The following is a 14,949-nucleotide window of genomic DNA, read 5'->3' on the forward strand; positions in this document are numbered from 1 at the left end:
CAAGAGCGGGACTGCTCCCCCAGGGAAGGCAAGCCAGGAGCTGAGCGGGGTCCCACAGCTGGATGGAGCCCCACCAGCCACAGCCTGAGTGAGGAAACAAAACCAAGATGAACCCAGGACATCAATCCATAGGTCAGAAACAGGTCCAGTGTTCACCAAGCAGGTCCATAGCGAGGTGAGAGGGCCAAGGTCATCCCATGAAATCAGCCCACAGCAGCAGGGCTCCATAGCCGGGCAGGGACACAACCATGGCTGAGCTGTAGACCAGCGTTTCTCCAGCATGGCTCTGATGGCACTGGGCTGAACATAAATAGATCTCCTGGGCCTGTGGTTGAGGTGGAAACTCCCAACAAGGCTGGGCAGGACCATTAGGACCTATTAGTTATCTCAGGGCCCTGGCAAGATGTATGAGCTGCACCAGTGATAGACAGAAACATACAATGGAAAATGGGGTGTCTGTGTGTCAGTTTTCTCCTTCCCAGAACTATCAGGCCACTCTGGCAGGAGAAAACAGATTTTTTTCCCTAGAAAATACCCATTCCTTCTGGGATGGCCCTGTTTTACCCAGCAGTTGGACATAATCTCTTATCTTGTTCAAAGACTGCACTTCTGGTGGAAATAAGTAGTATATTTCAAGCGTGGAAAGAAATCAGAAGCCAAATGCTCCTCTGGCTGCACCTAAATATCCCTGACCTCTCCAGGTTACTAAAGTTCAGGCCAAACACAAGCTGTTCTAAGACCAAAGCACCTCTCAGGTCCAACCAAACCACCACCACTGCCACAAGAACTTACCCAGATGAAGTCCAGAAGACCTTGGCATTGAACTGCTCTGGTGAGCTGCCGTTGAGGGAAACGCTCCTGCAAGTGACACACAACCTCAAAACATACACAGCAAAGTTAAACATCCCAGTGTACTTCCCACTCCCACCCCTAACTCATGGAAATCAGGCGTGTATGCGAATGCATTCCCATACCTCCTGGATTGGGAGACTTCCAGTTGCTTTCCCTTCAAGACCCTTCGTCCCCACCAGCCTCGTCCCCACAGCCTCAGCAAGGACACTGCAGCAAGGGAGGGGCAGCGACACACCAAAAGTGTTTAGCAAAATACAGAATGTAATAGTCTTGCTTGAAAACCTTGTTAAACTTTCAACTTTTACTGCCCAAAGCAAATGGGAACATTTAGTCCTGGCATCGTGTGAACGTCTGACGTTGCCGGGTGAGGAGCGTGCCTGTTATCCAGCCTTGCTGCATCTCGTTTGAGCTCAGCCTCTAATTGTCATGCAGAAAGGGACTGAGCTTTCCAGGTAACCTGGTGTTAATTTCACCATGGAGCAGAGGGGAGGACGGAGACAGCTAATGAACGAGCAAAAGTGATTGATTCCTGTCTCAGTGTCAGGACACTGAACGGCTGTTTGTCAAGAAACAAGAAAATGTCACTGGGATTTGTAAGCGCTTGTAACTCTTACATAAAGCACTTTGACTAAGAATCGCATAAGATAACTTTCTGAGACGGCTGCTCTGAGAGTGTGTTAATACAACCACTGGCTCTTCTTGACATTTCTGCAAACAACTTATAAATATTCCATGGAAGCGGCTGCTCCTGCTGCCACTGTTGTTGTGGTTTGAATGGAAATACCAGGGGAGAAAAGAGCAGCTCTGCCCTTATTCAGCAAGCGCGCAGCTAAGCAAGAGTCCTCAGCCAGCCCACTCTAGGGTTTTGTTCCAGTGAAAACAAAAAGCAGTTGAGCATCCTGCCCTTCTCCTGCTGAAGAAGCCTGGATGTGTGTGAAGACCCAGCACGGTCTCCTACCACCAGCCCCTCCGCACCCAGACGGGCATGGGAAGTGGTTAAATGACTCACCCAAGGTCTCGCATCGTGCGTCTGACACTGCTGGGAATCGCAGCTCAGCTCGAGCTGTCTCTGCCGCTTTTCCCCAAGCTCAGAGGCTAAACACAGAGTTCCTCGAGCAGGGCAAGGCAGTGGTGGGGAGGCTGTTGTCTGAAGGTGTGGAGGGGCGCAGCTCCATGTGTATTTGGGGACTGTCCGTGGTGGGTGCTGTAAAAGAAAGATGCCATTCCACTTCTCCCAGACACGGACATGCTAGTGTGTAACGTGCCCTTCTGCTCACCGGCAGCAGGGAGGCTCCTTGGCCCATTGGGGTGATGGGAGGGATCACACAGCAGACCTGGTGAGATGTGCTGCTGTGCTGCTGGGCCACATCAGCTGTCCATGCCGTGAAGCTCCTAGTCACTCTCTAGAGGTGCTGGATCAAACCCCACCAGAGAGGCTTATGCCAAAAAGCAGAGCAGGGTCTTACAGCTCAGGCAGCAGCAGCCACACAGGCAGCGAGTTGCAGGAGCACTGGTTTAAACCCCACTGACCGCAACCAGCCAAGAGGTACAGGTTCACTGTTTTCAAACGTTAGCTATGCACGCACATGGAAAAGTCCAGCACTCCCTCCTCACACCAGATTTTCCAGTCGTTCCCTTGCTGCTTTAAATCCAAGTGATAACACTCAAAACCAGGCACAGGACAACCGATGCAAGTTGGAGTCAGCCACAACCAAAACGCCGCAAAGGAGCTGAGCCACGAGCAAACCACTGCAGATGGACCCTGACATAAATAAACCACTGCAAATGGACCCTGACACAAGTAAACCACTGCAGATGGACCCTGACACAAATAAACCACTGCAGATGGACCCTGACACAAATAAACCACTGCAGATGGACCCTGACATAAGTAAACCACTGCAGATGGACCCTGACACAAATAAACCACTGCAGATGGACCCTGACACAAATAAACCACTGCAGATGGACCCTGATACAAATAAACCACTGCAGATGGACCCTGACACAAATAAACCACTGCAGATGGAGCCACCCACAAGCGCAACGCTGCAAAGAAGCCCAGCCCGTGACTCATCCCAGCCAGCGTGCCGGTGTCGCTGCCATGTGCAGCGCGGCAGCCTATCAAAAGCTATGATTTCATCCCAAAAGATGTTACTGTTTTTATGCTTGGTGACAGCTGGGCCTTTTTGGTACCTGCTGACCTAGAACAAGTCTCTCAAAAGGTACTGAAGGTGGGTCATTTCAAGATTTGAAGTGCCTCACCGTTCAGCGAGTGGGCACTGTATCCTTTATTTTCACCCTGCCTCTCTTTGCCAAGTCTCCATTATCCCTATTTATAGACGCCCTGGGAAGCAATTCCATTAAGTCTCACCTGCCTCAGCATTTCCCCATGCAGTGCCCTAGTTCTGGCACAAATCAAGGGGTCTCTAATTAGTCTTTCTGTCCCTAGCCAGATTCATATGTTCAGGCTTGGCTTTACAGGGAAGGTCTCTGCATAATTTCACAGATTCCTTGCCCTCATTATGGCTGTACCCAGAGTTCATACTACCTTTGGAGCATCCCACCAGCAACTGTCACCCTGTGGACCAATATTTTCCCTAAAAAACCTTTGCCTCTCTTGCCTGTTCTCTGTTCTTCCGCCCACCCCCATCTCTCAATAACTCTGGGTTTCTTCATCCTTCTCTGATTTTGAGAAGGAAGCAGAACAGATCTTCTCCCCGACTGCCTAATGATAGGGAACTAATCCAGAAACACAGCTTCAAATTAGAAAACCTTCCGGCCTTTATTATTTCTATGCATCATGTTTGTTTGTAGCAAAACTCAGCAGCTCAGATCATGTTCTCCACGTCAGAGCATGGAGAGGCGGACACACCACTTGCTCACAGGGTTTAGGAGATCCTGTTTAGGAGCACAGATCTCAGCCCTGGGAAGTCACAGGCAGCTGGGCATTTGCCCCATGATCTTCAATGAGCTACTGGGGAAGGATGGGGCAGAGATGCCACCTTCCTGCAGCCCAGGGCCAGGGTTAGAAGCAGGTGCTTGGTCCTCACGGAGGGGTCACTGCAGGCACTATCACCAAAAGCAGGTGTCAGTCCCTGACACAGCATTGCCAGCTCTCGGCACTGTCCTGGGTGGGATCTTGTGGAATCTGGTGTTTCTCTGATGGTTCCCTGACTTGGAGGAGGAGTAGGGAGACTTCAGCCTCAGATGAGAAAAACTTGAAAACATCGTCTCCAAAACCAGTATGCAGCTAAGCAGAACTCAGATGAGTTTCACTAAGAAGCCCCACGTATTTAAGCTGATTTCAGTTCGGGGACCTGAGTAAGGGTCTTTTAGCAGTTGGAGAGTCACAGTGCTGCTGTCTGAAGGAGCAGCTGGGAAACGGGAATCCCGTCTCAGGGGAAGGGCAAGAGAGGCAAAGGCAACTTGCATGTCCTCTCACATCCAGTGAAAGAGGAGCAAGAGGGAAGGAAAGCAGCTGCCACAAAGGTGTTTGAGGCAACTGTAGACTCCCAAAGCCTGAAGAAACACTACTAGCTCTGCCCGAGCTTGTCTCCCTCACGGCACTGCGCTTCTCCTAGACCCCCTGCACGCAGCAAAATGACTGCTCCTGTTGGGAACGCAGCCTGCTGTGTGCAGCAGGCAGAGAACAAAGCTACCAAGGTCTGATGCCTGGCCACGGTCAGCTTTGGCTGGTCTTGTCCTGCCCCAGCCTCTCCTGGTGATGTTTCCAGCAAGGCTGATTCAGCTGCTCTAGCAATGAGGTTCAGATCCAGCCCTGTAAGGGACTCTCAGTGCACAGACCCAGACTGTTTATCCCTTGAAGGCTTTGGAGGGGCTCTGAGCAGGGAAAGATGGATCCTCAGGACACCACAGCTTACACTAGAGCTGCTTGAGCTACATGTGCCAGAGCATCTAAGTCCTTTCCAGTCAAGAACTAGGATTTCTTATGAACCAGGCTATTAGTGGGGTTTATTTCATTACCCCCTTCTTCTTCCCTGGCTTTGATCAAAAAGTTGTTGCTGATGCAAACAGCGTCAAAGCTGCAGCATCCCTCTATAAAGTGCTGATTGGAGTGAATCAGTTATCCAATAAAAAAGAAAAATATCCAATAAAAAATACCAAACCAGTTTGATTAAATTGCTTTTACATAAAATGTGTCTGTGTCAGGTGATGCAGCTTGGCAGCGTGGTAGACAGAGATGGTGACCTTTGGAGTGAGGTTAACCATACCTGTGCCAGGCACCTCATTTAGGATGGGACAAACGACCACCTGGGGACACATGCTTTTGGACTCCACTTTCCCATCCGTAGGTGCGGGTACAGTCCTGTCCCTGTGCCCTCTGCAGGAGAATGGGAAGATGGAGGGAGGGAGCAGAGGATAAATACACTTCACATGCTGCCATGACAAGGAGGGGCGTAATTGTCTCCTTGGCTAGACTGGAGCCTGGTGGTGCTTACAGGTGGACTTGAAAACCTGGAAAAAGTATTTCTCACTTGGTACTGCTCCAGCTTGTTGCAAGGACAAGTGTGGAGCTGACAGCAAAGGATAAGTGTGGATCTGTGGAGGCAAATGCTGTCAGAGAAGCAAGCACGAACACCATGTCCTTCCACCACTGCTCAACCTGTGTTTTTACTGCATCAATAGTGGGCACTGCATTATCAGGGGTCTGCACGGTGACAATGTGTAGGGGACACTATGTGCTGAGTTGTGCAGCTCTGCACTCTGTGATGGGGAGCCCATTCTTCCCAGGACAGTCTGGACTGCATCCCTCATCCATCCAGAGCCTTTTCAGCTCCTTGCTGTTGACTTTCTTTATTTGATTTCACTCCCAGCATCAAGGACATGAGCAGAAAATTGACTGTGACTTGCACAGCGAGAAAGGAAGAGAGAGAAAGTATCATAAGATGGGGAACAGTCAACAAGGTCATGAGCCCTGCTGCGTAAATCCCATTTAATTCAGCAACGTCTGAGTGTAAAATAGGTCTAGGAATATTGGGAAGACTTGTGCCAACCCCAGCAAAGCACAAAGCAGAAGCAAATCTACCTTCCTTTGAAGTCCTCAAACCCTCCCTACCCTCACCAATACCAGAGCTCACCTTTTGCCTCTTCCAAGCTCCTAGAGGTGTTCCTGCTGTCCACTGCATCCCCTTCTTCAATAATTTGTCATTCAAATGGCCTTCTAATGCCTGTAAACACAGAAATTGGCATCTGGACAGCAGGAAATCTAGGAAATTAGCACAAGGGACTCTTCTGGGCTTGTGGCCAATATATAGTCCTAGGAGCCACTGAAAGCACAGCAGAGTCAAGCTCTAGAAAGCAGGAAGAGTGTCACTGGGCTGGCATAAGCACCTCCTGGTCCATTCAGGGTAAGTGACAGTAACGTGCTGGTCTGCTTTGTGTTAACCATGGGGAGCACTGAAGCCCAACTCCCTGGGATACTGACCTGGGCATGGACAAGCGTGGATCTCAGCTCTGTTCAGGGCCCCTTTAGTTGCTGTGGGGAAGTGCCACAGCACACAGCTGTTCTTTTTTTTTCCCTTCCCCCCCTCCACCCCACCCAAGGTTCATCTTTTTTTTTTGGGGCCACTTTGTTTGGTTTCCTTATGCCCGTAGAGCTGTGGGCACCGGTCCAAGCATTCTGACCACAAGGCTCACTGTACCAGGGAGACATGCAGCGTGCCCTGAGACCGTGACCAAAACAGGAGTTTCCAGAGCAGCCCATCACAGCGTCCAGCAATTCTCCTTCTGGCTTTGCTACGGGCTTTGGAGCGGTACTGACCCTGTGCCGAGCCAGGCTGAGCTGCTCTCTGCTACTTCAGCTTCGGGTGCAGCTTTGAACCCCTCGAGAGTTTGCGTGATGCTTTTGGATGAATAGGAGAGGACAGGGCTTGCTTTGGGCATGCAGGACCTTGGAAGACCCTTCAGCACTGGCACGAAGGGGACAAATCCTAGCAAGTCTGGCAGAAAGCAGCTGGTAACGTACTGGTCACTCACCTGTGTGTGGGGATAAGTATGCACACAAACTGGACATGCATGCGGGCATCAGGATTGTCATGGCTGTCCAGCTTACCAAAGCACTTAGGAATCCCAGCACAGGGCACTGACTTGCTTCATTCTTTGGGCAGGACAATGTCTTTGCACCAAAACATGCCTGGCTCCTCCACAGAGGCTGATGCCGGTCATGCAGCTGGAAGAGCAGCAACCAGATTTGCCCAGTGACTCCATGAAGCACTGGTGGTACAGCCAGGAATGGACACCAGCTCTCCAGCAGAGCCAGCCTGAGCTGCGAGGCCAGGAGTTTTGGGGGAGATACACCCTATTTCAGAAATCCAAGCCCGAGTGCTGCTCCAACTCTGCAACTACCTTCTAATCACAGAGCAGAGTCTAGTTATCTGTGGATATCAGAAGAAAAATGGCCCTGCCCAGCTTCTTGGGGTGGCTTCCCAACGTTCCTCCACCTACCACCTGGAGCCCTCAGCTCCTAGGGGCTGTTCCCTGCTGTTCCCAGCATCCTGAAATATGTTGGGTGAACGTGTGGGACAGTTTGGAGGCAAACAGGAGCGTTAGCAGCGCATGTTTCATGCAAGAAAGCCCTTTGCTGGCACCAGTTACAGATTGCATAACCGTGCTGGGAATGTCTTCTTTATTCCTGCCATGTTAAATGCTCGACCTGCCTCCAGATCATGGATTACTCAGCCTCCTTTTACTTCTTCAGCTTTTTTAGCTGGTTAGCATACTTCACCCCTTGCAGATGACAATCATTTAGGAAAAGAAATCTTTATTTTATATTTTTTTTGTATACTCGTACACAAGTAAAATAAAATGCATATCTATATATACTGCAATCTTGTGAAGGAAAAGGTAGCATTCTTTAACAAATGCTGCCCGTAAACATGGTGTGATGGAATGAATACGGAAAAACTGCAATATTCATAAACATAGGATTAAAACAGCATCAAATTCATTACCTCTGCAAATGGGAACCTGCAATATTGTTCAGTGTGATGTCAAGTTACAAACAGATTTTAGACATTCTTTTCGGAGCATTTCTTACACTTTTTTTTTTTTTTTTTTTGCCTGTAAATAAACCGTATTTCTTTACCATCTGCTGTAGCAAAAGCTGCTTTGTGGGCCAATGCAGTTCCGAAGACCAAAGTTATAATTCACAGGTTTCAGGACAAATAAATTATGTACATCTTGGTGTTTGTCTTTTTTGTTTCTGTGGTTTTTTTTTTTGTTTTTGTTTTTGTTTTTTAATAAAGGCATCCAGTTAACTTTTGTGTAACAAAGCTTTCTCAGGGTGGATGGTAGTTTTGCTTTTGTTTGCAACATTTATGGAGGTCAGCAAAAGTCTAGTATTAAAGTGTCATCAACCCAGGAAAAAGAGTTAATTTTAGCAGAATAACAGTAAGCTCCACACCAAGGGGGGGATCAAAAGGCTTAGGCTGAGCTGTAACGTGGAGCTGTTTCCTTGCTGGGTGAGGCGGCACTGGGCCTTTGATTTGTTCTTTTTAGAGCAGCCCTGCCTCTTTTTGGTTGGGACTGTGGAAGGTTCAATAGGCTCTAGAAATTCTGGTTTCAACTTGGTCAATGGAGGGTCTACAATGCTGGGAAAGGTCCCAAAGGGGGAATCGTTTATCTGCTTGTTGCTGCCATTTTTGGAAGGGTCCGTCTCAACGTACTTGGTTTTGGACATGTTCTCCTTATCCTTGAGAGGGTTGTTGGAGGATGGCCGGCTGCTGTGGGAAGAAGGACCTGCCTTGCTTTTAGCTTCATAAATAAAAGACTTGTCAGTTTCTGGGTGGCAGCACTTGGGGGAGCCGTTGTGGGAGCCGAGAGGGGGGACCCCAGTTGGCAGTTTACCAGATCTGGTCTTAGTGCTAAAAACGCTTGTTCGTATCTGGTTGAAGGAGTCAACGCATCCTTCCAAGTCGGAGCTCTGCAGCCTTTTTAGGTCTCTCCCTGCCAAGCGAGGGGGAAGGTGGCACTCTAGCTCTGAAGATGATCCTTTAAACTGCTTAAACCAATTCCAGAGGGACCGAGCCTGGCAGTCACAGATCCACTGGTTGCCATTCAAGCGTAGGTACTGAAGGGACACCAGGGGAGCCATGGTTTCTCCCGTGAGCACCGTCAGGTTGTTGTTGAACAGATACAAGGTCATCACTTTCCCAAGGTCGTGAAAAGACCGGCGGTGAACCAGGCTGACCCTGTTCTGGTGCAGAAGCAGCCGGTCAAGGTTGATTAGCCCACGAAAGACGTTCTCTGACAAGCTCTTGATTTTGTTCCCATGCAAAAACAGGTAGGTGAGGTTGGCGAGATCTATGAAGGTGTCATCCAGCAGGTTCTGAAGATTATTATCCTGAAGGTAGAGATATTGCAAGGAGAACAACCCTCGAAAAAGCCCTGTGGAGAGCTCCAGGAGCCCACAGCGATCCAGGTGTAAGGTGTGGAGGTGAACAAGACCCCGGAAAGTCACCGGGTTGATAGATTTCAGGTTCGTGTTGTCACTGAGATCTAACTCCTCCAGTTTGTTGAGCCCATAGAAGGCTCCAGGCTCAATGAGGCTGATGTTGTTGGAGTGAATCCAAAGAATAGTCATGTTGCGGCAGGACGTGAAGCTGGTGGACCTCACAAGGGTTATCTTGTTGTTGTGCAAGAAGATGCGCTGGCTCTGGATGGGTATCTCAGTGGGGATTGCTGTCAGTCCTTGCTGCTGACAACTTATTGTAATCTTCGGTTCACTGTAGCATACACACGCCCCAGGGCAAGACTCCACTTCTGACTGGATGTTCAAGCAAAGCACCAAAATCAGCAGTTTGCTTCCTAAAGGATAACAAAAATAGTATGCAAATTAGCCAGGGTCATGGGAGAGTGCTTTTCTTTGCAACTAATAGATGAGCCTGAAAATCACCCTTCTAAGTGTGTTGCCACTAACCACAAACAACATATGCCAGGGAAACCAAACAATTAAACTGCAGAATTAAAAATGCTCTACCCCTCAACACAATAGCTAAAATCAATATACACTTATAGTGACAAAGTCTGAGCACCTCCTCAGCCTTTCACACTTGGGAGGTCTCTGACTTTGGTGGTGAAAGAGAAGGATCATCATGTATTTGCATCGTGGGTCCTGGATGCACGTCTAACGTAAGTCCTGCTCCAAAGAGTTTACCTCTGAGCAAAGGGGCTGGCTTCTGGGGGGGCATTTGTCTCTGCCACAGGCACGTTTAGCACAGTTCAGCCTGTGGGAAAACATCTGCCCAGCTGTGGCTGATGCCTACAGCCACCAGGTTGTACCAGGCAACTCTGTGTCCCATTCCAGCAGTGCCACCGGCTCCTTGCTTTTCAGGATCATTGAACAAGCAGGTCTCTCCAGATTGCGCTCAGAATGTAAGATGGAAATGTGACTTTTGTGACTTTCCATGAACAATTGTGGACTGTTCTGGTCTTCCTGTAAGAAATAACTAAGAGATTCCCAGAATAACTTAGAGGTCAGACTGGTCTATAGAGGTCTTGGGGCCAAGAGCATCCTTTCCTTCTCTCGGTCAAAGTCTTATGCCACATATTCTTGCTTCCCTTCCTCTCGCCCCATTTTTTCCTTTGAATCTGTGCAGCCACCAAGGAAGAGGAGAAAACAGCACATTTTTCCAAAGAGGGCAGTGCTGTTGTTGGAGGAGATAATGTACAATGCTTGATTCAGGGATTCCTCAGAGTTTGCAAGGCAGAAGTAGATTTCCCATGTCCCAAGCATGCAGGCAGCCCGCCGGGGTTGAAGAGCCCCTGCGAGGAATATTTTTTTCGTAGTGATGATCACCTGCTTCCTCAGGAGCTGGGCTGCACAGGACTTACAAGGAAACATTCACCAAATTCACCAGCCCTGGCTGGGATGCTGGGAAAGGGCCCGGAGGCTGGGCAGAGGCTGTGGAGCCAGCATCACCTTCTTGAAAGGGGACCTGGAAGGGAGGGTCATCATGAACCTCCAGCTGAGAGACCTGCAGAGAGACCTTCTGTTGCCTACCCATGGTGGGGAAGGTGGGGAAAAGAGGAAGTTTCAGCAGTGCTTTACCATCAATTAGCAGCAAGTAATTAGATCGCTTCCTCTAAACCGCTTACAGAAACTAAAATGAATGGGCAGCAACGGCAGCAGTGGGAGGCTCCGTTTGTGAAATACCACATGCAAGGGACACGTGTGTCTCCTTCCCAGCTCATCACAGTACCTCTGGCATAAAGACACGTTCCTCCCCATCGCTGCGGACCTCCAGCCCAGAGACAACAGCACCTTTCCCTCTTCGCTGTTATGGGAGGGTTTTTCTTCCTTGAAAGACTGAAAAAATTGTTCAGGCATGTTGATGCCTCGTTACACCCCACGGTAATACAGCAGAGTTCAAAAAGTCAGACAGAAGAGGACAACGACGCAGAATGGGATACACTGGGGAGACTGGGGAGAGTCCGGTCGCATCCAGCCACACGTGCATGGCGCAGCACGCTGGCTCCCACGGTGCTGAATCCTGGAGACGGTGGCTGCATCTCACAGAAAAGCCTGCAAGGCGATGGCGTTGCTAATGAAATCACATCATCTTTGCATCGAAGTAGCAACTTCAAACCCCAGTGATAAAGGATTAAATCACACGGAAATTTCACCCAACTGTTTACTGAAGCAGTTACAGAGGTATCGGAGAAGCCAAGGCAGGAAAGTAATTTTTCTGCATTAACAGGCTGGGATCCCAGGACTGAGATTTAGTCTAGTCAAAAGAATTCACCGTGTGCAGCTAATAAATCTGTGGTGGTCCAACAGTCCCATATAGGTGGGAGGCTCCTATACATCATAGTCCACATGGGAGAAAAAATAACAGCTCAGCATGCAGGGATAATTTGAGCCTGATATTATTAGCTGCTGAGCATCCCTGGAAGGCAGTGTGTTGAGTGCAGTATTATGACACATTCTGGCCGGCTTGTCATGTTTTGACATATCACGTCCCCTTGTATGGAGCAAAGTAACACGAGACAACTGAAACTCCCCGCTGGAGACATGTCACACCAAGAAAAGCCTCCTGGGAAATTAAAACCACCCTGGCAACTCTCTGACCAACACAATTCCTCTCCAGCTGATAATGAAAACCCATAGCCAGAGATATAGGACTTTCCGGAGCCTCCTTCTTCAGTTTTCCTGATTCAGATGATGGGGGCTGGGGTAGCACTGGAGCAATGGGATTCACCTTGCTACGCAACACCACCCACTCCAGCAGAACAGCGCTCGGGCTGCAGACAGGGCCACCAGCTGCATGGCTCTTCCCAGCTGCTCCTCCCTGCCTTGGCAATACCGCAGGGGCTACAGCCTACCCGGGGAAAAGCTAACCACAGCCCAGATGCATCCCACAGGCCTTATAAATGTGACACACTCACAGCGGAGTGAAGGCAGAGAACCGTTCCTATGTGAGAGGAATCACAATGACAACGCTCCTATTCCAGCTCCAGCCAGGGGAGGCAAGTGCATAATAAATATACATATACACGGGAGGAGAAAGAGAAAACACGAAGCAGCTGGCAGAGAATGAGCCATGCGTATGAGTATCACCCTGCCCCGTGCCAGCCCCTCCTGACAGCCAGGCTCCTGCACCCTCTGGAGCACTTTGCTTGTGCCCTAAGCGTGCAACACCAGCGTTTTCCTACAGACAGGGCTGCCAGGGCTGGGCAGCAAGGTCCTGGTGCAGCTTCTGAGTGTGTGCGGAGCTGGAGGCACGCGACGGCTTCTCCCCAGCACACAGGAGCAGAAGGGAAGGGGCAAATCCTGCTCCACTCTGAACCACGGCTTTTCTTCTCCCACTGCCAATGCCTATGAGGCTGCTGGGAGCTGTGAGTCAGTGGCACTGATAGCCGGCTGCCAGTGGAGCAGCATAGGGAAATTAATTACAGGCAGGGCTAGCCTGTGTGCTTTAATTAGGGACCTGGTGTTCATAAGCTGCTCGAATTAGCTCCTTCCACTGGAGACAGTTACTGTCAATCATCCCCCCAAGCTTTTTTCCAGTTAGTTTCCTGCCATGCAGCTCAACCATGTCCTGACTGATCCATGACAAAGCTCAGCACCCAGCAGTCATCAGAGGGCCCCTGGCCGGCGCAGGGCCTGAAGCAAGTGCAGGAGTGGGTGCAGTCCACAGACAGCCTTGGGAAGTCAAGGTGACCCTTTCTTCCCAAGCCAGACTGGGGTATGCTGTGGCAGAGACCACAGGGACCATGCCTTGGCCCTCTCCCGCTCCTCTAAGGAGCTTCTCCATCACTGGTCTTCAACCAGTAACTGTGCCTTGTGCTCAGTGTCCCCAGACCACAGCGACGACCAAATGCCACGACCCATCTAAACCTTGCTTGAGGATAGTTTCATCCATCCAATTTCAGGCAAATATTACTTTGCTTTTTCTGACCAGGTGCCAACTGACCACTTTAGGACAGGGATAAGCACAAGGCAGGGTCCTGGGACAGAGAGGTTGCTAAGACCTGGCGTCAAGCCACATTAACACAGCTGCACAGTTTTAGGATGGTTTGAAGCACAGCAGACTTTGTTTCTGTCTGCCTGGAATATACCCCTATATCTTCAAGTTCTCTCTTACTCTAGATCAAGCCCTGCAAGATCAAGACAGGCCAGTGGTATCACTGCCCTGTGCCCCCAGGGCTGGAGCCCATCAGTTGGACCTGTTTTGGGTTCCAGTGTCATGACACAAAGCACAGACCCAAGCCCCTTTATGCTGAGCCGAGCACCGCAGGATGGTGTGGAGCATCACCTCGCTGAGCTTTGTGCTCTAGCATGGAGCTTGGGCCATGGAGCAGAGGAATGAGCTGCAGCACTGATCTGGGGACTGTATCGCAGAGGTGTGTACAGGAACCAGGCACCACAACACCCATCAGCTGGGCACCCTGGCACAAAACCAGGTGCTTCATCTTCTTCTCCTCTACACTCCCCCTTACTCATCCCCCTTTTTGACGGCCTCCTCCTTTCATCATCCTCCCCTCCTTCACAGCCACCACATCCCAGGGCTTGTCCAGCTGAGGTGAAGGCAGCATCCAGGCAAACCAGTCCATCCCCAGAGAGGCTGGGGCACATCCCAGCAGTGCCCAGATATACAATGTTCTGTACATCACACTGCAGCTTGTTTCTCTTGGCACAAAGCAGAGGGAAGGTTGAAGACCTTCAGAGGGTGGTCAGGCAAGGATCATACCAATGCAGCTTAAAAATTGCCAGGAATAGTGTGAGTGTCGTGGGCTTCTGCTCTTCTCAGGAGGCACCAAGCATCCATGATGCTGAGGGGTCCCAGTGGGTGCTGCCCTGAGCAGAAAGGTCAAAGCCCTGGCTGAGGGCAGATAACAAGAATCCAAAGGACCTGGGCAGAAGGGCCCCAGCTACTCCACAGCCCAGCTGGCACAGGCAAAGGCCATTGTTTTCCTGGAGCTCTGGGTTCAACACTGGCTGCGGGCTCCTTCGTTTTCCAAGAAAAAGCCTGCCCTTAGGCCAGAAGTACAAGAGATATTCACTGGTGTCACAGGGAGGAGTGAGGTCAGAAGGTCCACCGTGCATCTGTTCCCAGAATACATGCCAAGCCCAGATCCCCATGGAGAACTACAGTGTCCTCTCGACCTGCCAGATAAATCCATCGGGAGCTGTCAGTGTGCTCCCACTATCACTGCTGACTGACTGATGCCGAGTCCTCCACCACCTGCCGGCCTCTTCTACCTGCAGGACTGAGCCTTAGCGCCCATCCCTGAGAAAAAGGGTCTTGGCGTGACATCCATTCCTTCATCTCTTAAGACACAAAGCTATTCCTACCCCTTCCAGAACATGATTAAAACTTCACTGGATAGTTCCAGTCAAAAGCAAAAGATGAAAGAAAATCCAGTACCTGGAGCCTTCAGTCCCTCCAAGACTTTGGCTTTGAGTTTAGCATTTGTACCTCCAGAGCTTTCTTAAAAGCCAGAAACCTCCTTCAGTCAAACTGCTGCACTTCCCCTTTGCCATCTCAGAAGTGTTATGACTCACGGAACTGGGAAGCAATTAAAGTGGGTCCATTATCTGTCTTTCCGCTAGTCCCCTGTGCGATCACATTG

General features: G+C 50.0%; 1 protein-coding gene across 1 annotated transcript in view; it reads right to left on the reverse strand.

Annotated features, from left to right (window-relative positions):
• Positions 1-7,625: 7,625 nt before the first annotated feature.
• Positions 7,626-14,949, reverse strand: part of RTN4R (reticulon 4 receptor) — a 78,431-nt gene continuing 71,107 nt past the window's right edge. Inside the window, exon 2 of the mRNA XM_040607384.1 lies at positions 7,626-9,681. Within this exon, the coding sequence (XP_040463318.1) occupies positions 8,252-9,681 (1,430 nt within the window). The 3' untranslated portion in view covers positions 7,626-8,251. The remainder of the gene's footprint in view (positions 9,682-14,949) is intronic.

This window comes from Falco naumanni, chromosome 1 (genome assembly GCF_017639655.2).
Source record: "Falco naumanni isolate bFalNau1 chromosome 1, bFalNau1.pat, whole genome shotgun sequence".
Classification (NCBI taxonomy): Eukaryota; Metazoa; Chordata; class Aves; order Falconiformes; family Falconidae; genus Falco; species Falco naumanni.